Source organism: Vitis vinifera, chromosome 19 (assembly GCF_030704535.1).
Source record: "Vitis vinifera cultivar Pinot Noir 40024 chromosome 19, ASM3070453v1".
Classification (NCBI taxonomy): Eukaryota; Viridiplantae; Streptophyta; class Magnoliopsida; order Vitales; family Vitaceae; genus Vitis; species Vitis vinifera.
This window is the reverse complement of record NC_081823.1, coordinates 2,169,286-2,195,945: the sequence shown is the minus strand read 5'-3', so window position 1 is coordinate 2,195,945 and position 26,660 is coordinate 2,169,286. Positions and strand designations below refer to the sequence as shown.

Below are 26,660 nucleotides of genomic sequence, written 5' to 3'. Positions count from 1 at the left end.
ACAACTCTTCCCAGGAACAAAAAGGAGATACAACGCCTCACAGGCAAGCTCGTTGCGTTAGGACGTTTCATAGCCCGCTTTACTGATGAGTTGCGACCCTTCTTCTTGGCAATACGAAAGGCTGGAGCGCATGGGTGGACGGACAGTTGTCAAAGCGCTTTGGAAAGGATTAAGCATTGTCTTATGCAACCACCCATTTTAAGCAGCCTCATCCCAAAGGAGAAATTATACATGTATCTGGCAGTGTCAGAATGGGCAATCAGTGCCGTTCTATTCCGCTGCCCATCACCTAAGGAGCAGAAGCCCATCTATTATGTCAGCAGGGCATTGGCAGACGTAGAAACCAGATATTCAAAAATGGAGCTAACAGCCTTAGCCCTTCGAAACACTGCCCAAAAGCTCCGGCCCTATTTTCAAGCCCACCCAGTGATCGTGTTGACTGATCAACCCCTTCGCAATATTCTGCACAAGCCAGATTTAACCGGGAGAATGCTACAATGGGCCATCGAATTAAGCGAGTTTGGAATTGAATTCCAACCAAGGTTGTCCATGAAAGGCCAGGTAATGGCTGACTTCGTGCTAGAATATTCCCGAAAACCTGGCCAGCATGAAGAATCAAGTAAAAAAGAGTGGTGGACTCTACGAGTTGACGGAGCCTCACGTTCATCAGGCTCTGGAGTCGGGCTCTTATTGCAATCCCCAACTGGGGAATATTTGGAACAAGCCATCCAGCTGGGATTCTCTGCCTCTAACAATGAGGCAGAATATGAGGTTATCTTGTCCGGATTGGACCTCGCTCTTGCCCTATCCGTCTCCAAACTCCGGATCTTCAGCGACTCACAACTCGTGGTAAAACATGTCCAGGAGGAATATGAGGCTAAGGACGCACGCATGGCACGATACTTAGCTAAAGTAAGAAACACTTTGCAGCAATTCACTGAATGGACAATCGAAAAAATCAAGCGAGCTGACAACAGGCGCGCTGACGCTTTGGCCGGCATAGCTGCCTCCCTCCCTATCAAGGAAGCCATTCTTCTGCCCATACATGTGCAAACCAACCCCTCCGTCTCGGAAGTTTCAATCTACAATACCATTGAGGCACCCCAAGCGGACGGGCAAGAATGGATGAATGACATCACAGAATATATCCGGACAGAAATTCTACCCGGAAATCCCAAACAGGCACACAAAGCACGGGTGCAGGCTGCCCGTTTTACCTTAATTGGGGGACACCTGTACAAGCGATCTTTCACGGGACCATACCTTCGGTGCCTAGGACACCTAGAGGCCCAATATGTGTTGGCCGAGTTACATGAGGGAGTATGCGGAAATCATTCGGGATGACGATCTCTGGCACATAGAGCCCATTCACAAGGATACTATTGGCCAACAATGAAGAAAGACGCGGCAGCATATGTCAAAAGATGTGATAAATGTCAAAGGCACGCTCCCATTCCACATATGCCATCAACAACGTTAAAATCAATCTCAGGTCCATGGCCCTTCGCACAGTGGGGCATGGACATAGTGGGACCTCTCCTAGCTGCACCTGCCCAAAAGAAATTTTGCTTGTCGCCACAGATTATTTCAGTAAGTGGGTAGAAGCTGAAGCATATGCTAGCATCAAAGACAAGGATGTCACCAAGTTTGTATGGAAAAATATTATCTGCCGTTTTGGAATCCCCCAAACCATCATAGCCGACAATGGTCTACAATTTGATAGCATTGCATTCAGAAATTTCTGTTCGGAGCTGAATATCCGGAACTCATACTCCACACCACGGTATCCTCAAAGCAACGGGCAAGCAGAAGCCACAAACAAAACCCTAATCAATGCCCTAAAGAAAAGGCTTGAGCAAGCTAAAGGGAAGTGGGTGGAAGAGCTACCCGGTGTCCTATGGGCCTACAGAACCACACCCGGACGGCCAACAGGAAATACTCCTTTCGCTCTTGCATATGGAATGGATGCAGTCATTCCTACCGAAATAGGTCTCCCTACTATCCGAACCGACGCAGCAAAACAAAGTGATGCTAACATAGAATTCAGAAGAAATTTGGATTGGACGGATGAAGTGCGGGAAAGCGCGGCCATCCGAATGGCAGATTACCAACAAAGGGCATCAGCACATTACAATCGCAAAGTGAGACCAAGAAGCTTCAAAAATGGTACGCTAGTCCTTAGAAAAGTTTTTGAGAATACTACTGAAGTGGGTGCAGGGAAGTTCCAAGCCAACTGGGAAGGACCTTATATAGTGTCTAAAGCAAATGGCAATGGAGCCTATCATTTACAAAAGTTGGACGGAACTCCGTTACTTAGACCGTGGAATGTGTCGAATTTAAAGCAGTATTATCAATAAGAAAGCCAAGACAAGTTCAGATGAAAAAAGAAATATTTTTATTGATATAGCTAAAAATATGTACAAGGAGGTCTACGGACCACAAAAAAAATACAGAAGGAAGATTACAGAAAAAGTTACAAAAAGAGATAAACTATCAGGGAGCAGGCTTGTCATAAAGTTTCTTTTCTTCACCCGGAGGAATTGAAGGCACGTCCCGCTTGATACCGTTCTTCTTCATGCAGCACCGATACTCAAAGATGAACGTATCATCCACTTGTTTTTGATATTCTGCTTCAATTTCCTCCCTCTCTGCAGCAAACTCCTGTTCTAGCTCCTCTTTTTGTGCAACCAAGCGTAGCTGCAAATCTTCCCTCTGTTTCTTTTCGATAGAAACTTCTGTCCGAAGTTGCCTCACCTCCCCCCTCAGACCAGCCATCTCATCTGCTGCCTCAAGCAGACGGGCATCCATTGATTCCTCCCGGACCTTTGCGTCAGCCAAATCTGCCCGGAGGGACTCATTCTCCCTCCGGGCGGCGGATACGCTGGCTTCAGCCTCCGCCAGTCTCAGGCGCAACTGATCTTCAGCATCTTTGCGCCGAGCGGCGAAGACCCTCATATAATCAGTGGTCCGCAGCAGGTCAGTGAAAAGATCATATTGATTGGCCATGCCACGGAGACCACTCACCAGCTGCAAACAAATAGCCAAGCAAGAAAAGCAAAGTTAGAAATCACACATCAGAATGACAATCAAAAAGCACAAAAACAGTTTTACCGTTTCCACCATCTCGAACATCTGGGCTGAAGACTTGACAAGGGGCAATCCGGGTGGAATCTGTTTTAGCTTCTCTTCCAACTCCGCATAGCTAAAAGGGCTAGCAGAGGTGCAAGATGCGTCATTAACAGGATTCCCCTCCGATGAGGCACGAGAAGATGACTCTTGTTCTGGATTTGGAACCTCAACATTTACGTCCGGATCGTCCTCCCCGGGTGTAACCTCAGTCGGGATCACCTCCGGGACAGCTGCAATCTCAGTTTGCATCCCCACTTCACCCCCCTCCGGATGAGCATCGTGGGCGGTTGAGCAACTGACTTCAATCTCTTGCTTGCGCACCGAGCGAGGCTTCTTTGAGAATGGCCCCGTCACCAGAACAAGAGCCAGCCGGTCATGATCGTCAGAGGGCTGACTCTGACTTTCTGCTCCCGCTTCCTCCATAGGGGTTGCATAAACGGCCTCAGCTGCATCAGCATCCGGGTTGCGGGAGTCCGGATGGTTAACAGACGCAGCTTCCTCTGCCAAATTCGCTAGATGCGCAACCGCTGCCAAGGAGGTGCTTGAGTGGTTCAGCCCCACAAGGTGTCCGGATCCGCTGGAGATGGAATGAGGGGCAGGGTTCACTGGCTCCTCTATCATTACCTCCGCCTCATGAATGATGGGCGGAGGAGCAAATTCCTTGGGAGGAGTGGGCTCCTTCACATCCTTCCCATGCTTCTTCACCAGCTTCCTCCTTTTCGCTGGAGTTTTATTTGAAGGAGAATCTACGTCGCGTTTCTGTCCGAGAGCCTTCCGAAGGGTCCCTTCGTTCTTCTTCTTCTCCCGATCCTCTAGGAGAAGTCGGCGTTTTTCAGCATCAGCCTCTTTTGACGCCTCGTAAATTGGGAGGTCCTTCACAATATAATGCTCCCCAGGCACTACCTCCTTCGGCATCTTCCTGGGGAGAATATTGATGATGTACTCTTGGGGCTCCCGGACGATCGCCGTTAGGTTCTGCGCAATTAGCAGCGTCTTACATCGCCTCTTCTTGGCGTCTACCTCAAAAAGTTTGCTGAGACGGTCAAAAGATGCCTTTTCCACCCAATCCACAAGGTGGCCCCTCAATTCCGGACCTATATTAACAGCAACAAAAAGATGAGAATATCATTCGAAAGAGTCAACAAAAAATCAACAAAGTAAAATCCGGACAATAGTCACAAAGCAAACCTACCTGGAACCACCAAGGAGTAGTTGGGAGAGAAAGGCCTCGCCGGATGCTCCAAAAGCCCCGCCCATGCACCCCGGACCACCACGTGTCCCGTCGCCCCTCCCTTTGTCGAATCTGGCAACTCCGTCACCATTTGGAGGGAGGGCAGGTGTGCGGACATGCTGAAGATGTCATTTTTTACCTTCTTCAAAGAATACACAAAAAACACCTCCAGCAGCGTGAGATCGAGGTTGTACAGCATGTTTATGATGCTGCATCCCATCAGCACCCGGACAATGTTGGGGTGAATGAAGACGGGCGGAATCTTGGTGAAGTGGAGGAACTCCTTGAACAACGCTGGCAAAGGGAACCGAAGCCCCGCATTGAATTGTTCCTTCGAGAAGATGATAGTTTTTTCTTCTGCTTTCTCGGAGGGCACAAGCACCCTCCCATTCAGCAGTTCGATAGCCACGTTATCCGGGATACAGAACCGTTCCCGGAATTCCTGCGCATCCAGCTTATCTATCGCCTTTCCACAAACTTCGCTAGCCCGGGAAGATGAAACAGCCTTTTTTGTAGCCATTTCTTACCACAAACCCAAACCTACACACAAGAAATGCAATGGGTAAAACACAAGTAACCCAGAAAATACACAAACCCTAACCCAAACAAATCAGAAACCAAAACCAAAGAACCAACAAAACGCAACAAAAGGAACAGCAATAGCAAAAGTACACGTACCAAATGAAGCTCTGAAGAAGAAAGATCGTTGTTTCGATATAAGAACACCAGCAGCAAACGAGTATCGCGACACAAAATCACCGGTACAAAAGTGTTTTCGAGTTTCTTTACTCAGAAAAAGCAAAGGACGCAGCAAAAGCAAGAAGAAGAAAGGCTCTCAGGAAAATGCAGTAGAAAAAATGAAAAAGAAGGTACAGTACGCTATTTATAGGGGGACAGGCCCTCGGAAAGCCAAACGTCCAAACAAGTTATCATTGAAACGACATGCTGCCTGGGAATACCCAGAGTCGGCGGCTCGTCATAAAGACCTTTTTTGGCCTCCGCACCCCCACTCGCCACGTGGCCCAGTCAGACGAAGAGACCTCTTCAAATTTCAAAAAGACAGTTATTTTTTTAACCCGCCCATTTTTTGGTAAAATAGGCAAGTTAAAAAGGGGGGCAATGTAGGGACCCCTCCCTCTGGGAAACACGTGGCACGCACCTCACAGTGACACGTGGCACACATCATCATCCAAACCACCACCATCCGGATTCCCCTAAAGATATGTGTGAGGCAATTCTCCCATCCGGACCGCCTCAAGGAAAGGCAAATGACGTTTCAACTTCTCCTATCCAAGGAAGAGCAAACGTCGCTGGCAAAACACAGACATCCGGACAACCTTCATGATGCATCCGCTCCACAATGCATCCGGGCAATTAGTACGTGCCACCCGGACATAATCGTCCGGATCATCAATTAAAGTAAAGCGAGTCTTACACGCTATCACGACAATCAGCCATGGCCCACGTCCCATCATCTGCAGAGTGAAAGGACGGGTCGAAGTGACAACTGGTCACTTCCCACGATCATTCTACATGCTCACTTCCTATGATATCTAGACAGCAGCATCACCTACCACGGTTTCTGACAGCCGCCAGTAGGGTGGTGATGGCCATACTGCCTCCGAATGTCATCATGACAAACATAAAATATCTCCTCGCCATTAATGAGAGGAACAGTACCCCTGAAGCTGTATATATATATGCCTTCACACGAAGAAAAGAGGCCCCTGGTAACTTCTTGATACCTGAAAAAAGGCAAACTGATTTATACCTCTCTCGGTCCATGGCTAACAAAACCATCGGAGGGTGTGTCCGGACACCCTGTCCGGATGCCTTCTTGCAGGTATAACGACTGGATCAAGAACCTGTATAAGTTGAAATCACGCGTCCATCCATCTGGCGACTACGTGGATCCTCAAAGACTCAGGTAGCAACAAAATTGATTTGGTTTTCAACAACAGAACAAATTTGGTTTGACTTTGAGAATTTTAAATTTTGATTTTATCACTTGTTGATTTACTGGTCTCTAATTGATAAAAACTAAATCAAATTAATATTTTAACACTCCCATTTTTTTGCGATTTATAATTCTTCAATGTTTGTTAATTTTTTTTATACTATACAAATGGAGATGAAGATACTTTTGAACAAACTAATTTTCATTGCATGAAGAAATGATTTGGGCAAGTTGATGAAAGTGATTTAGAGATATGGAAAATGAGGAAAGGAAAAGATTTCTATCAAATTATATTAACTTTATGTTATGTTTGATTATCAGGAAGTACAAATGAAAGAAAATAATATTAAAGAAAATGATTTTTTTTTTCATGTTTGATTGTATCATGAAAAATATCAAAGAAAATAAAATATAAATTAAAATTAGTTATAAATTTATTTATTTTTAAATTATTTAATCCTTATTTTAAATAAATAAAATAAGTTAAATGAATTTGAAGTAGTTAATACTTTAAATTTATTTTTTAGTTTCTTTCACTTTTTCTTTTCTTCTTTTCTTTCTCTCATATTTTCCTTCAAATTTTCCAACAATTAAACATAACCTTAAAAGTAATGGAGAGTATCTTTGTACTAATCACTTGATATCTTATCACTTCTCATACGACCACCTATTTGATATATATTTCATAAATCATGCAAATATAAAGCAACCAGCCCATTGACTTGAGCAAGGGTGCAAGTAAAAGAAAAAATAATAATAATCTAATCCAACCAAAATCAATCAAATTAACTTGAGTTTCAACAACTATACAAAGTGTGGATTAGGTTTAAGAATTTTAAAAATTGATTTTATCGATTTGGTTTTTGATTTCCTTATCTCTAATGAAGAGAAAAGCTAAATGAGACCAATATTTAAAGACTTCTACCTTTTGTAATTTATAATTGTTCAATAATTAATAAGTTTATATATATATATATATATATTTATGGCCATATACATTTTTTATATATTTTATTAAAGTCAATCGTTATAATTACATTACGTTTAAATTATTTTTTAAATGTATTTTATTATATTTTGAGTTAAAATATTAAATATATTTTAAATTTTAAATCCACGTTGATTTTGATTACTTTTAAAAATAGAATAAACCAAACGATTAAATTGACTGGCATCCAACCTAGATTAATTTATTTGTTTATACCTATGCTTGCATCATACACTTGTATCCTTGTATTATAACTTCAAATCCGGATTATTCAAGATTTATGCCATCAAATGAGAGTAGAAACAAGTGGATGGAAGTACAATCATACAAATAAATAGCACTATGATAATTAAATATATATATATATATATAGGACTTAAAAAATATATAAGCATCTCGCACCACTTCAAGCACTTCAATAATGGGGGGTGTTCTTTTCAATGCCTACCCAAAATAAAAACATTTTCTTCGCTGTTTGTTTAAACCCCAACCACTTCAAGCACCACATGGAAACACAAAACAAGAAGATGGAAATGCGTTATTTGTTTGATTTTTGGCCCTTTCTCTCACATGACATGGAATGACAGCATCATTCACTATTTTCAATAATGGAAGTGCAGCTACGGTGTCTACCAGTAGATGACTTAACAAATGAGAACTAATTATCTTTCATGCTAAGAGAAGAGATCATTCTTTCCCGTGAACCAAACAACACAATTCTTTCAACCCCATGATGCCATATATATAAGTTGCAACCGAAATCTTCAACCATAAACCAACCAAGAAGAAGGAAAATGGCCATGGCCAGGAGCACAAAATTGCATATAGCCATGTACCCATGGTTTGCTTTTGGTCATCTGACTCCTTACCTCCATCTCTCCAACGAGCTTGCTGAGAGGGGCCACAAGATCACCTTCATTTTGCCCAAAAAAGCTCAATCCCAGCTGCAGCATCTGAATCTTCATCCTACTCTCATCACTTTTCATCCCCTCACCATCCCACATGTTGATGGCCTCCCTCCCGGTGCTGAAACTGCTTCCGATGTGCCCTTCTTCATGCATCACCTTCTCGTCACCGCCATGGACCGCACCGCTGACCAAGTTGAGGCAGCCCTACGCGCCTTGAAGCCAGACTTTTTGCTCTTTGATTTTCCTTACTGGGCTCCCACTTTGGCTTCCAAACTAGGCATCAAGTCCATATACTACAGTGCAGTTTGTGCAGCAGCCCTTGCCCGCCACCCTGTCCCGGGTGGACAAGTTGGCAAAGACAGGCCAATTACAGCTGGGCCACCCCCTGGTTACCCCTCCTCAACTGTGGTGCTCCGCCCCCATGAAGCTTGGATGGTGAAATTCCTGTATGCACCATTTGGGGAAGGAGTCAACTTGTATCAACGCCTCACCACCGGCATGAAATGCTGTGATGCCATCTCTATAAGAACATGTCATGAAATCGAAGGGGCCTTCTGTGACTACCTTGCAAGCCAGTATGGAAAACCAGTGCTCCTAACAGGCCCCGTATTGCCCAAACCTTTACCCACGCCATCAGAGGACCGGTGGGCGCAGTGGCTGAGTGGGTTTAAGCCTGGTTCAGTAATATTCTGTGCATTTGGAAGCCAAAATTTCCCGGAAAAGGACCAGTTCCAAGAACTACTCCTGGGGTTAGAGCTAACAGGCCTGCCATTCCTAGTAGCTCTAAAACCACCGACAGGAGCTGCCACCATTGAAGAGGCCTTACCGGAGGGGTTCCAAGAGAGGGTCGGAGGGAGAGGAGTGGTTCATGGAGGGTGGGTGCCGCAGCCCTCAATACTGAGCCACCCATCAGTGGGGTGTTTTGTGAGCCACTGTGGCTTTGGATCAATGTGGGAGTCCCTGACCAGTGACCCCCAAATAGTGCTGGTACCGGAACTCCCTGACCAAATATTGAACACTAGGCAATTGGCGGAAGTGCTAAAAGTTGCAGTGGAGATTGAGAAGGAAGAAAATGGGTGGTTTTCAAAGAAGAGCTTGTGCAGAGCCGTCAGATCAGTGATGGACGAAGAGAGTGAGGTGGGTGGTTTAGTGAGGAAGAATCATGCTAAGTGGAAGGAGACCTTGACCAGCCAAGGCTTTATGAGCAATTACATTGAGAATTTTGTCCAGCAACTGCAACAACTTTTGGATAAAAAATGATCAATTGCAGGAGATCTTTCTTGATTAAAAAGAAATATTGTTGCAGAAAAGTATGTTTCTGAAGTAGAAATGTAGCAATGGAGACTCTCTAGTATTGTTCAGAAAATATTTCTCCTTCAATTTTCTCACTCCCCAACTAATAAGGAGAGTAGTTTCATGTTTTGAAAATATTCAATTTAGTATTACCTTTTTTGCTTCCATCCTCTTTTTCTTTTTCTTTTTCTTTTTTTAAATCTTATTTGGATAATAGATTTGAGATACTGTAATTAAATATGGTTGAAAAATGCATCAAATTCATTATTTTATTCAAAATCTAATTTTAGAATAATATTTTTGATAGAAAATATGGCATGATAGATTTTCTATATTGTTATTTTTTGAAATTAAATTATAAAATAAAATATTTAAAATATCTTTATAAATATTTTTAGTTATAAAAGGTAAAACAAAGGTGTAAAATGAAAATCCTTCATATATCCCTCATTTATAAGGAATAATTAAAAGACACCTTATGCAACAAAAAACAAAAATTATTTTGAGGTTTGTGATACATCAACGTGTAGACATTAGTAAGAAAGAAATTTGTGATTGAACAAAGATACGACCATCTCATCATCTCTCCCTTATTTTATATCAAAAAAATATTTAAACATTAACAATAACTCTTTCTTTCTAAATAATCAATTATTAAAATTTAAAAAAATATATGTCAAACTTGTTAATTTAAAATTGTGTTATATCATATTAAATAAAAGACAATAGAGAGTATCTTTTTATTGATTACAAGATAGGAAAATAAGCAAGTAGGTGAGGAAAAGATTTCTTTCAAGTGATATTAACTTTAAATAATCTAATGAAACCTGAAGTGATTGCAAAAGACAATAGAGAGTATCTTTTTATTGATTACAAGATAGGTAATATGATATAAAATATCACGTCACTTCTCCCAATACCTATTTGATATATTTTTTATAAATCATGTGACAATAAATATATATATATAACAAAATATAAAGTAACCAGCTCAACGATAGGTGCAAGAAAAAATAAAAAATAAACAAATAAATCACATCCATCCAAAATCAATTAAATAGATTAGGTTTTAAAAATATTATAAACTTGCTTTCTGATCTACTAGTCTCCAAATGATAAAAGCTAAATCAAATATTTTAAGACTCCTATCTTTAATGATTTATAATTGTTCAATGTTTGATATGTTTTTTAATATTTATGATCATATACATTTTCATATATTTTATTGAAGCAATTTATTATTGTTATACTATGATTAAATTATTTTTTAAATGCATTTTTTTATATTTTGAGTTAGAAATTTTAGATTTTAAACTCAAGTTGATTTTAATTACTTTTAAAAATAATGTCATCAGTCATTTGAACTAAATTAAACTAAATTAATCGTAAACAAACCTGATTTGATTTGGTTTTTCTTCATTATTGAAATATGTCAATTCAATTTTAATTCAAGAAATAAACTTAATATATCAGTTCCATTATTTTTTTTCTCTAAAAATTGATTGAATTGAATCACATCTTTTTTATACTAAGAAATTTGAAAACAATTTTACTTTATTTAATATAAATATAAATTGAATAGAAATAGTGAATAAATTTCATAAAGTCATAGCATTCAAATATTGTAAAATGTAGGGCACAATATTCTCAACCACCACTGCAACCTTAAGCTCTTCAGCCAATAGCCTAGCTCTGAACATTTGGTCAGAAAGCTCTGGTACCAGCACTATCTGGGGGTCACTCATCAAGGACTCCCAGTGGCTCAGGATTGAGGGCTGCGGCACCCACCCTCCTTGAACCACTCCTCTCCCTCCAACCCTCCCTTGGAACCCCTCCGGCAAGGCCTCTTCAATGGTTGCAGCTCCTAATGGTGGTTTTAGGGCTGCTAGGAAGGACAGGCTTGTTAGCTCAAACCCCAGGAGTAGTTCTTGGAACTAGTCCTTTTCGGGGAAATTATGGCTTCCAAGTGCACAGGATATTACTGAACCAGGCTTGAATCCGCCTAGCCACTGCGCCCACCGGTCCTCCAACTCCATCGGTGAAAGTTCAGGCAAAACGGGGCCCGTTAGGAGCACTGGTTTTCCTAACTGTCTTTCCATGTAGTCACAAAAGGGTACTGCGATTTCTTGACATGTTCTTACAGAGATTATCTCATCTCTTGATCACTTGACAGGTAATGTAATTTAAAATATCTGATCACTTCTCCAACGACCACCTATTTGATATATATTTCGTGAATCATGCAAATATAAAGCAACCAGCCCATTGACTTGAGCAAGGATACAAGTAAAAAATAATAATAATAATAATAATAATAAAATAAAATCAATAAAATTAATCCAATCCAACCAAAATCAATCAAATTGACTAAAGCTTCAACAACCATACAAAGTGGATTAGGTTTGAGAATTTTAAATTTTGATTTTTGGTTTTTGGTTTACTTATCTCTAATGGATAAAAGCTAAATCAAATCAATATTTAAAGAATTCTATCTTTTGTAATTTATAATGTTTTAATGATTAATAAGTTTTTTTATATTTATGGTCATATACATTTTTATATATTTTATTAAAGTCATTAATTATGTTCAAATTATTTTTTAAATGCATTTATTATATTTTGAGTTAGAAATATTAAATATAATTTAAATTTTAAATCTAGGTTGATTTTGATTACTTTTAAAATAATTTGATTAAATTATTTTAAATTAACCCAATTGATCATTTGATAAATAAGTTATTTTTAAGAACAAATTTGAGATATTTTCCATTGTTTTTGGTAGGGTGTTCTAATTAATTGAAAATATATAAAATATTTTGAAAACTTTTATATTATACATAAATGTACAACACATTTGTAGAGAATAAGCATAAGAAACTACTCATCATATTTGAGTTCTTAAATAAAGTTTCGTTCTTGAAAACAATTGATAACTCTTCTTAAGAACCATTTTCAAATAATTATATCTTTAAAATATTTTTCAAAAACATTTTCAAATGTATCAATGATCTTCTAATTTTCCACAAAATATAATCAAAGAGTTTGTTTTTTCAAAATCTTATTCAAATTTTCCAAATATCTCTCTTACCTTTTGACTCAATTTCATTATTATAATGACTTTTTACATTAAGGGTTCTTATCCCATCAATACCTCTTATAACATATTATGTATATAATTTGGTTTCGTTACTTTATACCCTACTTACATCTCATAATTCATTTATTTATACTTTGATATTATATGTTTGTATCCTTATATAATAACCTATAATTTGTTTGTCTATACTCTCATATCATATACTTGTATCCTTGTATAATAACTTTAGATCGGGATTATTGAATAATATGATAAGATTTATGCCATCAAATGAGAGTACAATTTGATGGCCTAAATTTGTCTAGCCCATTAGTCTATGTATTAGACTATTTTATATTTGGGTGTTCCTTAAGCCCAAATGTAAATAGCCTTAGGACTTTGGTATAAGGGGAGGAGGGGTGATTTAGGAAATGAAAGAAAATTAAGGTCGTTTTGTGGGGGGATATTGTTGGACTAAGTTTGTCTGGCCCATGAGCCCATGTTTTAGACTATTTTGTATTTGGGTATTCTTTAAACCCAAATGTAAATAGCATTAGGGCTTTTATATGAAGGGAGAATGGGTAATTGAGAAAAAGAAAAAAAATTAGGGTTGTTTTTGAAGCACTATTTTAGAGCTCAAGGGTGAAGTTACAAGTTCTTTCATCAATCTTTTGGGAAAGTCTCTGTGATATGACTTCTTCCTAATATCTTTCTGTTCATTGTTTTTGGGGGCAATGAATTCTCACCTCAAGTATAGAAATATATTTATATAAGTTTTCGAAGTAGAGAAACTAGTGAAGACTTGATTATTTGTATCCCTATTTTATTGAAATATTGGAAGATTTTGTCGATGATATTTTACCTCAATTTGGAAGGTTTTTCCACGTTATATTTGATGCCTCTTTTCGGTTGAATGTTCTTGAATTATTATTGTTCATTTTTTAAAATTGTTATTATTATTAAGAGGTTTTTATCATCATGGAAGAATCTTTTAAACTTAGTACTCTAAAACTCCCCCATTAACTTCTCAACACAAACAACTAATGAAAGTACAATCATACAAATAAAGTACTATGATAATAATAAAAAAATTAATACACTTCAAGCACCATAGGGAAACACACGTCCATTTTTCTCACATGACATGGAATCACAACATCATTCAGTGTTTTCAATAATGGAAGCGCAACTACCAGTCTACTACTAGATGAATTCACAAATGAGAACTACCATTCTTTTATTTCTGTAGCACTGTAGGGCATAAAATTAAGCATCTATTATGCGCATTAAAAGCTTAAAATAACAAAAAGATATTCTCAATTAATTATCTTAATTACCTACTAAGATAAGAGATCTTTCTTTCCCATGAACCAAACAACAACACAATTCTTTCAACCCCATGACTGCATATATATAATACGTACATATATGAATATTGCACACCCTGAATGAAGCAATGCTTTTAGAACTCCCATAAAACACCCCATGTGATTCATGTGCTTCATGTGCTCCCCATTATTGGATGTCATCTACTTATCTCTACCCTCTTGATCAGGAAGGGGAAATGAGTACCTCTTTATAAGTTGCAACCAAAATCTTTAAACATAAACAACCAAGAAGAAGGAAAATGGCCATGGTCAAAAACACAAAATTTCATATAGCCATGTACCCATGGTTTGCTTTTCGTCATCTGACTCTTTACCTCCATCTCTCCAACAAGCTTGCTGAGAGGGGCCACAAGATCACCTTCATTTTGCCCGAAAAGACCCAATCCCAGCTACAGTACCTGAATCTTCATCCTACTCTCATCACTTTCCATCCTCTCACCATCCCCCATGTTGATGGTCTTCATCCTGGAGCTGAAACTGCTTCTGACATGCCTTTTTCTCTTATCACCTTCTCGCCACTGCCATGGACCACACCACTGACCAAGTTGAAGCAGTCCTACGTGCCTTGAAGCCAGACTTTTTGTTCTTTGATTTTCCTTATTAGGCTTCGACTTTTGCTTTCAAGCTAGGCATCAAGTCCATATACTACATCACAATTTGTGCATCGATCGCTGCCCACCACTCTCCCCCAGGTCAACAAGTTAGCAAAGATAGTACTCTTGACTACAGATGAGTCATCGCTTGATTACCCCTCCTCAACGGTGGTGCTCTGCTCCCATGAGACTTGGATGGTGTAATTCCTGTTTGCACCATTTGGGAAAGGCATCAACTTGTACCAACGCCTCACTACCGGCCTGAAAGACTGTGATGCCATCTCTATAAGAACATGTTAAGAAATCGAAGGGCCCTTCTGTGACTACATTGTAAGCCAGTATGGAAAACTAGTACTCTTAATAGGCGTCATATTGCCTAAACTGTGAGGCGCTTCCCTCCATGTGGCCTTTCCAAACTCAAGACCCTTTGGCTATCCAAGGCAAGTAGATAACCCATCTAGGATCAATCCGTTTGGACCAAGATAAACTCCGTCTAGCATAAGAAGTTAGAAATTTCCTTCTTCCGCAATGTCAGATGAAACAGACATACCAAGCCAGTTAGGACTTTCAGACAAGCAAACCAACCCAACCGAAGTTCTCAGACATTGAACAGATGATTAATCATACTTGATGTCTGAGCGACCGACTAAACAACATTTACACCCAAAAATCAGTGTCAATTAGTCGTTACACACAATTAGCAACGTTGACGAACGTAACTGCACATTCAACTATATGGTATGAGATTCTTGCACGACAACCAACAAATGACACCAATCAGCAACCCTTGCTTAGTAGATTACCATATCCATACTAAAATGATGGCATTGAATGTCTTAATAAGGCAAGAATGGCATGAATGCACAATGGTGCCATTTGCTCTATAAAACCCCCTTAAAAAACATGAAAAAGGTACGCACGTACATAGCCATTAAAAAAACTATTGGATTCATCCTTATTGATTTATGACTTAAGCTTTGGAGAAGCGTGCCCGAACCACCTATCCGAACACCCTTTTGTGCAAGAAAGAAGTCCATCCAACTCCGGTGAAGCTAAACAGACCTATATCTAGTTTGTACAATACCAACAATGCCCTTCTTGTGGTGATGTTTGTCATCAGGGAGGATAATAAGCCTTATTGAGACAGTCAACGCCATCATTTCAATACGGGTCGGGCAATCATATCAAGCAAGGATTGCTTATTGGTGTCATTTGTTGGTTGTCATGCAAGAATCTCGGACCATATAGTTGACTATGCATTTACGTTTGTTAAGGTCACTAATTGTGTGTAATAACTAATTGACATTGATTTTTGTGTGTAAATGTTGTCTAGTTCATCGCTCAGACATCAAGTATGATTAATCATCTGTTCAATACCTAAGAACTTTGGTTGGGTTGGTTTGCATGTTTGAAAGCCCCAATCGGCTTGGTCTGTCCATTTCATCTGGCATCGCCAAAAAAAAAATCTTTCACTTCTTGCACCAGACGGAGTTTATCTTGGTCTAGATGGATTGATCCCAGATAGGTTATCTGCTTGACTTGGACAGCCAAAGGGTCTTAAGTTTGGGAATGCCACGTGGAGGGAAGCTCATCATAATGCCCCATAATCCTTTTGTCTTTGTTCAATAAGGTAGCTTACGGGTTAAGGCAGGACAAATTATCTATTTTTTCAAGTTTTTGGGCTCCAAAGGACGTGTGTCATTTGGGGCTTTAATGATGGGTCATATCAATCGAGGTTGGCTATTAGGTAACGTGTCTCTTTATTTGGCCTTGAAAAGCATTTCCAAGCGGAGTGTCCCTTGGGATGCCTAGGTTTTTTATCCTTATAAATAGCGAGGCTCTACACTTTTGGGTCACCTTTTGGTTTTCTCCCGCTTAGAGTTATCTTGCCCGCATTTCTCTTTCGTCGTCACTACGTTTTCCATCGATTGCTCCTTTTTTCTTTCACCGTCATTGATTACTACTCAAAAAGTACATATTTTATATAATAATTCTCATGAGTTTCATACCTTTTGAGTAGTAATTATGCCTAATATGCTCAAGTAATACATTGCTACCCTTACAAGAGATACTAATGGTTTTTGTGAAGTTTTGGAGATATTTCAAGGTGATTTTTGAAGTATTGAGCGACAAAAGCAAAATGGAATCGATAAAGGTAAACAATGTGGATGATGAGGAAAAAGCAATGCACTTGGACCAAGTTTTGGAGTTGAATTGAAGGTGGTTGAGGTGGATTCAAAAGAAAGAAATGGGAGAAATGGCAAAAAGGAGTTGAAAAACTATGTTTTTCCATTTCGCATGAACATGCGGAAAATTCGCACAGTCGTGCGAAATGGACCAGAAATGAATTTGGCTACAACTTAAAGGGAAAAATGAAAATTGATTTCGCATGGCCATGCGAAAATTTTGCACAGTCTTACGAAATGCTCCAGGAAGGCGAAATTGGTTCTGATGCATTTTCCACTGTGCGAAGTTGTTAGAGCTCATGCGAAATTGTATTTTTCCATATTTTTTTGGTGAAAAAGCCTCCGGAAGACCTCTTAGATGATGCCAAGTGTCCACTTGACCTTGGCCTATAAATAGAAACTTGATTTACTCATTTTGGGAGAGATACATACACTTTCTAATTGTAGAATTTTCCAGATTTCCTCTCTCCATAGAATATTCTACTTTCCTTCATTTTCTCGCTAGTCAAACATGTCTTGTGAGACCGAATCTCCAAGCATGAGTGGCTAAATCTCGTTTTTCTTGGAGAATGGAGGATCTAGAGGCAAGATTTATAGTGAATTAGAGAAATGAGCTTGAATTGCAAAGGTAATTTGATCCAATTGATTGATTAATTGAAATTTGGGGATTTTTCTCTTCAAATTGTCTTGGATGATTACTACCATGCAAGCTAGGGAGATTCATCAAATTCTTAATGCTAGATTTGATGAGATTGAATAGTTGCATTGTGTGAATCATTGGAAGATAATTTAAGATGAATTGAATATATGATTTGAATTAATCTTTTGGATTAGATGACCTAATTTGAAGATAAATTAGATCTAGACCTAAAGCTAAATCAAAAATTGGTTTAAATGAAAATTTAGGTTTTCAATATAACTTGATGAAAATTATATCTCAACTTCTATTCACCATGGAAATTGTTTTCTAGAAAATCCTAACTCTGAGAATTTCATTTTCTATTAATTTTCTTCTATTTTACATTTCATTTTCCTCTCAATTTGAAATTATTGTTATTTTGAACTTTAATCATGAATTGTCAAATCATTTTCATTTGATCTCAATCATTTATTCTCCTCTCATTCAAGCCTTGATTACCAAGAATAATCCATCCTTGTGGACGATACCAAAAAATCATTATACTATAGTAGTTTGTACTAAAACCACTTTTTGATCGGGTACAAACTGCTATAGAATAGTGAATTAGGTTATAAATTTTGTTTTGATCCAATATACAATAAAAATCCAAGCGATCAGTCACTGATGACCAGTTTGCCATCAAAGGATCTTTTCTTCGCTAGGGAGCGTTTCAGCCTTGGCTTCAGTAAGTTTTCTATCTCCCGTTCATTTTTCCGTTATGCTTGTCATTGCTTCATAGATTACGTAGTTCTTGTTTGTTTGGAGCGAAAATGGACATACCAATGTCCAGATTCTAGATTTTTTATTTCCTTGACCGTTCCTATTGCTTGTTTGGGGGAGAAAATGGGTGTATTGATGTCCAGATCTAGGGTTTTTCTGTCTCCCTACTTGCTTTTGTGTCGTCATTGTGTTTATGTTGTTGATTCACATTTTTTATTGTCACCGCAATGGGGCGATGGACGTTACTTTTCCCCTATTATCGATCAAAAAGTTTGTTATGCAAGTTTCTATAGCCAAATCCATCTAGGCTTGGATTATAGTCCATCTAAGTTCTACCATTTTTTTATATTGTTAAGGCAATGCTGAACGACGGATAGGTCGAGTGATTGGTTCTGATAATTGCGTTGATCCGTGCAGGTTTCCACATGGACCAAATCCACTTAGTCTAATGGAAAGAGAAAGAGTTACTTTTACCAGCGAAATACCTCAACGAAGTGGACGAAAAAATACTAGAGTCAGGTGCCTCAGATCGGAGCATCCAATTGGTGTTTTGTCCAAGTGGGAATTTCGGGCTCGTTTTCGTATTTCCGACATCATCCCAATTCAACTAACAGACGACGAGGTTCTATCATCCGCTGATCTTTCCATTCTTTCCCTCTTTAAACAATATCTTCATTTCACTCAAATCCCTCTGGCCTTTCTTCATCTGAACATCGTCTGGATACCTATGGGATGCAGTGTGTTAGACATGCTTTTCCAACTAGATCTTTCCCTGTTGGAATTCTTGTTCATTTATACTATCAAGATGAATCAAAAGGAGAGGTTCAGCTTGTTCGCTCATATACCTTCCCTCCAATTGGTGACTAGTCTTCCGGATTTGTGCAAAGGTTGGGTCAAGGGGCATGTTTTAGTGTCCAGTCCTTGGAATGGTTCATCTAAGGGTCCAAACGGAGTTTTTTCTCCGCAATGTTCGCTAGAGATTCTGAGTAGGTTGTATTTCTTTTACTTTTTTTCTGTCTTGTTGTTATTTCCTCCTTGTTGCGAATCCACTCACAATCTTTATGTTCGTCTAATACAGGTAAGAAAAGGCTAGGACGCCTTATAGAGTGGGTGGAAAAGACTTCATTCGCCTGACTCAACAAGTTGTTCGAAATAGACGTTGCTAACCAAGTTTACAATGTTCTCCTATCAAATAAGAACCTGTTGGCGCTGATTGAAAATCCCAAGCTGTTTATCATCCCTGTGTTTTCCCGGTTAGCTCATTCGTCTCTGGTACTTGATGAACACTTTATGTTGAAGGATTTGTCTTCCTGCAAGGTTTTTTGTTTGGCAAATTTTGAGGCACACCAAGCTTGTCTAGAAGAACGGGAAAAAAACCGCCAGGAGGGGACATTGAGGCAAGCTCCAGCTACTGGTCATCTGTCTTCCAGCTCCGCTGTCCATTCTTTTGCTCAAAAGAAGAAAAAAATTACAGCTTGTCCTGTTTAAAGAGCGAGGACTCCACCTCCTGTCTTCCCTTCTTCATCGTGGGCTTCATCTTCTTCATCATCTTCGTCATATTCGTCCTCCACCAAAGAACCAAAAGCAGGGGTTAGCCGGTTAATGTCCCCTATTATTTGTGAGAATGAGAAATAAGAGGAGGAGATGACTTCCAACTAGAGGGTTAGATTGCACGAGAAGCAGCGTAAGCACCTGTCCGAATCCATGGCTATTAATCCTTCTCATTCTAAAAAAACCTGCCTAAAACCTGTCCCCAATCCTCCATCTAAGTCAGCACCGTCGACTATTGTTGCACCTATCACTTCGAGGCCGAATGAGAAACCTTCATCAACTAACGACATTTCCTATCACAAGACAAGGAAACCTGTCACTGTCCTGGAGAACATCAGTGAAGAATCATTCGAGTGTCTGAACTCTTCTCCTCCCCGTCCAAAGCTAACTTATGTCCTCAGTTGGGAGAAGATATCTAAGCTTTTGAGTTGTATCCCTTTCTTCATCGAAAGAGAGCCTCTAGTGTGGAACATGGGGGTGCTCTTTCCGGTTACTCAGCGAATCCCAGTCGAGGTGGACGAAAACCCTAGCCGATCTTTCATGGCACGACTTCTGTACGATACTCCAAACACTAATATTGTTTGTATCCTTTATATGCAGGACTACACAACTTTTGAGACAACGGAAATGGTAGGTCGTCTAATTCTTTTTCGTTTGTGACTTTTCTCGTCTTTCCTGTAGTCTCTCATCTCATAATGATTTTTATTGCCCCCAAATGGTAGCCAGAGTTCATATTCTCATGCAGTAGCAAGCACATATTGTCCAGTAACTAGAAGCAACCAAAACCATGACGGCATACATTGCCCATAACATGAATGAAAATGAAGATCTCCTTACTAGCTTGGAGACGACGAAAAGCGAGGCTACTGCTACCCGAAAGTTAGTTGAAGTAGGTGTTGGTCTGCTGAAGAAAGTCAAGGATGAGAAGGAAGCATCTCAAGCTGAGGCTTACCAATTGGTTGAGGAGAAGACGATTATAGCGGCGGAAAATGAGAAGGATAAATAAGAAGTTGTCCAGCTAAGATGGGAGCTACAAAATCTCCGGGCAGGGTTTGCCACTCAAAAAGAAGACTTGGAGGCAGACTACCAAAAGTAGGTGGATGACATATTCTTCTATGGCTATCGATGTTGTATGAAGAAGCATGACATTGCCCATTATACTCCCAACTTCCTTTCTGATGATGAAGATGAGTTTTTGGGTTGTCCTGCCCAAGGAGACGAAACTTTTGTTGAGGGTGGTTCCCCTGGCGAGTGGGCTTAATTTTTATTTATTTTTTCTTTAGCCAATTGTGGCCTTGACTTTTAGACGTGTAAATATAATGACTGCTCTTTTAAGTTTTTTTTTTCAATGTCACTACATTTTTTTTTCTAAGTGTTTTTGCCTTAACTATTTGTTCTTGCTACATTATTTTCATAAGCAACTTTTATTGATAGTGTTGCTTCAAGTTGGTTACATTCAATGGGTGGAGCAAAGGCACATCGTCTAATGTTTAGAAATGGTATGTCCCCGAGTCTCCTGCCTTAATTATAACGTAAGGTCCTTCCCAATCAGCTTGTACCTTTCTAGCTCTTATTTCAATTGTGTTTTCGAAGACTCTTCTAAGAACCAAAGATCATGCCTAAAAAAAATCTTGGTCGTACCCTTGTGTTGTACTGAATGATTGTCCTTTGACGGTAAGAAGCTATCCGGATAAACTGCATCTCCTCGCTTTTTGTCTTCCTAATCCAATTATCTTATGAGTATTGTCCCTTTGATTTTGCACGATTGTTTTAGCAGTAGGCATGCCAATTTCGATTGGAATGATGACTTCCATCCCATAAGCAAGGGCGAATGGAGTGGTTCCCGTTGGCTATTTGGATGTTGTCCGATAGGCCCATAATACTCTGGGCAACTCGTTCACCCATTTCCCTTTTGCTCATTCTAACATTTTCTTTAGTACATTCAATTGGGTTTTATTTGTCACCTCCGTTTGTTCGTTGCTTTGTGAATAGCAGGGTGTTGAGTATAAATTCTTGATATTTAACTTTGAGCAAAAAGTTCGAAAGACGGCGTTGTCAAACTGGGGCCCATTATTTGTAATAATTGCTTGTAGAATTCTAAATCGGCATACGATATTTTTCCAGACGAACTTGAAGACATCTTTGTCTTTGAAGCTAGCATAGACTTTTGTCTCTACCCACTTGTTGAAGTAGTCGGTTGCAACAAACAAAAACTTCTTTTGTGCTGCTCCAATGGGCAAAGGGTCGACTATGTCCATTCCCTACTGTGCAAAGGGCCAAGGACTTGTGACCGGGTTGAGGAGCTTCCGAAGGTACATAGGAAATGGGTTTTAAGAAATTAATATAAAAGGTTAAATACAATTTTTTATGAAAAATATATTTTATTTTAATTAAAAATTAAAGATTTTAACCAAAGAAAAGTTAGATCCACAATCAAATTAAAATCATAAGAAAAATAATAAAAGCACTATCACTTATTGTGATTTTGATATAATAAATTTAAAATGAAAATTAAAAGAAAAATAATGCAAATAATAAAATAGTATTACAAAGATATTTTACTTTTACATGTGATAGAATTTAGAAAATAAATAAATATTTTGTTTAGTATTAATATAAAAAAATCTTATATCATAAACTTCTAAATAATAAAATAGAATTTTTAAATTTAAACCTTAATTTATAAAATATATTATTAGAATTAATATTTAAAATCATCAAGTATATTATTTGTGGGAATATTTTTATTTTTATATTTTTGTTTTTATTTAATTTTTTATATTAACTATTTATTATGTATTATCATTTTAAGTTTAATATGTCAAAAAATAATTAAAATCAATAAATATGGAGAAATTAGAGAGTCAAAAAAAATTAAAATTAAAGAAGTTTTATGAGAAAATACATGAGCTTATTAAAAAAAATATAAAGGGAAAAGGGAAAAATAATAATAATAACTATAATAAGTGACAATGGATTATAGTGGTAGGAAAGGAAAATAAAAGGAAAAAAAAAAAAAAGAGTGGGAATGTAACGAGCGGTAAGGGAGATATATTAATGTGTGAGAAATAATAAAAATAAATGACATGTATTTGTCAATAGATGATATTAAAGTAGCGTGTAATTTGTCCTTTACTTTTGAGAGTAATTATGAAACAAATTTGAAAATACTATTGGAGTGCATAAAAAGACAATACTTTCCTATTTTACACTAAAATTAAAAAGAAAAAAATAATGTTTTAAAATGTCATATTTTTTATAATTGGTGTATGATTACATGATTTCCCAAAAGGTTTTTTTCAAGACATATAGTTATTGCAATGGAGTGTCTTTTTATTGATCTATATACAGGTAATATAATATAATATAATATGAACTATCTAATCACTTCTCTCAAGACCACCTATTTTATATATATTTGGTAAATAAATATATATAACAAAATGTAAAGTAACCCGCTCAAATATTTTGAAAAGGTGCAAGTAAAAATTAAAAATAAAATTAATCTAATCCATCCAAAATCAATCAAATAGATTTGATTAAATAGATTTGATTTTCAACTACTATAGATAGGTGATTTAGGTTTCAAAAATCTTGGAGCAGATTGGCTTTTTGATCTCTCTAATCAATAAAAGCTAAATCAAACCAATATTTTAAAACAAAGTTGATTTTGATTAATTTTAAAAATAAAATAAACGTAATGTTTAAATTAACTTGCATCCACTATGATCATTTAAATTAAACTAAATCAATCTTAAATAAAATTGATTTGATTTTATTTTTCTTCAACATTAGAAGGTCGATTCGGGTTTTTATTTAAGTATGAATTAAACATGTCAGTTGGAATAATTTTTTCTCTAAAAATTAATTGATTCACACCTTTTTACACTAATAAATTTGATAATGTGTAGTTTTATTTTATTTAATATAAATATAAATTGATTAGAACAGTGAAGGAAAGAAATGGAAGAGGGGGACATGTGGCAATGTGCTTTTTCAATGGGTGTGGTCGTGGAGAGTTTGTGAGGAGGAAGGAAGGAGAGAAATGGAGGAAGAGAGAAAAAAATGGGGTCGTGAGGGTGGGAGTGGTGAGTCTGCTGGAAGTTGGGTGGAGGGTGTGGGTGAGGTGGTAAAGCTGGAAGTGTAGGAGTCGTGGAGGGAGGAAGCAGAGAAGGAGCAAATGGGGGACAAATTGGAAGAAAAAAAAAGTAGCAGAAGAAAGGAAAAAAATAAAAAAGAAAAGAGAGGAAACCAATGAGAAAGGGGAAGCATGGGTCCTTTTGACGTGGGAGGTATGGGTAGGAGGAGATTGGGGTAGGTATGGGAAAGTGAGAAAAAGGAAAAAATAAAAGAAAAGAAAAAATGAAGGAAAGAAATGGAAAAGAAAAAGAAAGAAAAGTAAAATAAAATAATTAAACTTAAATATAATATAATATAAAATACAAAATACAAAGAAAATAATAATCACAAAAATTAATATTTAAAGGGTATGAATGGGTAAAAAAATTAAGTGTAATGGGATTTAAAATTTAAAGATAAAATTTAGCTTAAAATCAACGTAAAAATAAAATTTAGATAAATTTTGAGGTCTACACGTATGTTTGTAACCTTATATAACAACTTATAATTTATTTGTCTATATTCTCATATTATATACTTGTATTCTTGTATAATAACTTCAAATTCGCATTATTGAATAATATGATAAGATTTATCCCATCAAATGAGATTAAAAACTAATGGCCTAAGTTTGTCCTGCCCATATTTGGGTTTTCCTTTAAGCCCAAATATAAATGGCATCAAGACTTTGGTGTGAAGGGAGGAGGGGTGATTTAGGAAAGGAAAGAAAATTAGGGTTGTTTGTTGGGAAACTTGTGTTTGGGGCGGGTAATATCAAAATATTATGAGTTTGGAAACCCAACTTTTGATTATTTTTTTTTTTTTTTTTTAATATAACTATTCTAATCCCAAAAATAATATGGGTTTCATGCACTTTGAGTTGAGCTATTTTTTAATGTCCAATATACCCTCCTCTTTCTGCTAGGTCAACCTCCACACATGGAAAAAAAAATGGTTTTCTTCCATCTCCAGCATCACCTCACTAGATGACCATAACTCCTCCCAAACTTCTTCACCTCTATTCGCAGACTCTCCACTGTCGAGTCATCTCAGTCACCTCTGCGACTCATCACCAGCGACGACCGAGGGAACCTTGACTCTATGTACTGCATCAACGTCTCCCCTGATCCCGAAACGGTGTCGAAGCCATACTGTAGAACTAGCATATTGGGTATGAGAATCGGCGTCTCGACCCACACCATTCAGACAGATATGCATTTGTGGTGCAGGGCGAACCGAATGTAGGAGGTGAGAGGAACTGTTGGAGACAAACGACACCAAAATTCCTTTCCTATCTTCCACTCCCTGGTTGCAGGCCTCGTCATAAGAAGCAAATGGCTGAGACTTAGTAAATTGGGAGAGGAAGCATGCTAGTTGTAAGTGTGAGAAGTTGCGGGAGAGACATGGATGAAGGTAGGGAGGAGAGAGAGACTCGAAGAGGTTAGGTTTTTTTGGAATTTGGGTTTCGAAATGGAGCAGAGTAGATGGAAAATTTTAGGCAAAATGTTTTATGTTTTTTCATTTTTTTTTTTTTTTTTTAATATGTGAAGGTTGACTTGACAGGGAAGAAAGGGCATATTAGGTATTCAAAACTAGCTCAACCCAAAGTGCATGAAACCCAAAATATTTTGGGTTCAATATTGAAAAATTAAAAATGGTAAAAATGGGTTTTTGGTTTTCATAAATATTTAGATATTAACAGCCCAAAACCTAAGTTTCCTTTGTTTGTTAGGGGAAGATTGTTGGGCTAAGTTTGTCTAGCCCATGAGCCCATGTTTTAGACTATTTTATATTTGGGTATTCCTTAAGCCCAAATATAAATAGTATTAGGGCTTTGATATGAACGGAGAATGGGTTACTTGAGAAAATGAAAGAAAATTAAGATTTTTTTTTAAGCAATGTTTTAAGGCTCATGGGTGAAGTTACAAGTTCTTTTATCAATCTTTTGGGGAAATCTATATGGTATGATTTCTTCCTAATCTCTTTCTATTCATTGTTTCATGGAGTAATGGATTTTCACATCAAGTATGAAGATATATTTATATAAGTTTTCAAAGTGAAGAAACTAGTGAAGACTTGATTATTTGTATCCTTATTTTATTGAAATTGAATAAATTTTGTTCGTGATATTTTACCACAATTTGAAGGGTTTTTCTATGTTATATTTTATCTTTTAAAATTATTATTATTATTATTAAGAGGTGGTTATTATCGTGGAAGGCCCCACAAACAACTAATGAAAGTACAATCATACAAATAAAGCACTATGATAATAAAAATAAGCATCTCACACCACCTAATCAGGGGTCTCTTTTCTATACCTACCCTAAATAAAAACATTTTCTTTGCTGTGTTTATTTAAACACAAAATGTCCCTTTCTCTCACATGACATGGAATCACAACATCATTCAGTATTTTCAATAATGGAAGTGCAGCTACCAGCCTACCACTAGATGAATTCACAAATGAGAACTACCATTCTTCTATTTCTGTAGCACTGTAGGGCACAAAATTAAGCATCTGTTATGCACATTAAAAGCTAAAAATAACAAGAAGATATTCTCAATTACTTGCTAAGAGAAGAGATCTTTCTTTCTCGTGAACCAAACAACAACACAATTCTTTCAACCCCATGACGGCATATATATATATATAATACGCACATATATGAACATTGTGTTGAGATATTAGGAATGTTTTCCTTATATCATTCTTTCCTTATGTCATTCAATGTTGGGATATTAGGAATGTTTAGATATTAGGAATATTGAGATATTAAGAATATTGAGATATTAGGAAAGTTGAGATATTATGATATTAGTTATTATTTCCTTATATTAT

The 26,660-nt window shown here is 37.5% G+C and overlaps 2 protein-coding genes and 1 pseudogene across 2 annotated transcripts; 2 read left to right on the top strand and 1 right to left on the bottom strand.

Annotated features, from left to right (window-relative positions):
- Window positions 1–8,056: 8,056 nt before the first annotated feature.
- Window positions 8,057–9,473, top strand: LOC100267414 (UDP-glycosyltransferase 79B9). Its single transcript, XM_002285186.5, has one exon. The coding sequence runs from the start codon at window positions 8,100–8,102 to the stop codon at window positions 9,471–9,473; it is 1,374 nt and encodes a 457-aa protein (XP_002285222.1). The 5' UTR covers window positions 8,057–8,099.
- Window positions 9,474–11,104: 1,631 nt separating this feature from the next.
- On the bottom strand, window positions 11,105–11,605 carry LOC104877554 (UDP-glycosyltransferase 79B3-like). Its single transcript, XM_010646067.1, has 2 exons — window positions 11,494–11,605; window positions 11,105–11,388 (listed from the first exon to the last, which is right to left on the bottom strand). Exons 1-2 carry the CDS (start codon window positions 11,603–11,605, stop codon window positions 11,105–11,107), a joined length of 396 nt encoding a protein of 131 aa, XP_010644369.1.
- A 2,604-nt stretch (window positions 11,606–14,209) lies between these two features.
- On the top strand, window positions 14,210–14,950 carry LOC109121757 (UDP-glycosyltransferase 79B9-like; annotated as a pseudogene).
- The last annotated feature ends 11,710 nt before the right edge of the window (window positions 14,951–26,660 follow it).

Bases quoted from the DNA above. Each gene is read 5' to 3' on its own strand.
- LOC104877554 (XM_010646067.1), bottom strand. From the start codon at position 11,605: ATGGAAAGACAGTTAGGAAAACCAGTGCTCCTAACGGGCCCCGTTTTG. The intron at 11,389-11,493 runs GTTCAGTAATAT...CCTTCCTAGCAG, and splicing joins GCTAGGCGGATTCAAGCCTG to CCCTAAAACCACCATTAGGA.
- LOC100267414 (XM_002285186.5), top strand. From the start codon at position 8,100: ATGGCCATGGCCAGGAGCACAAAATTGCATATAGCCATGTACCCATGG.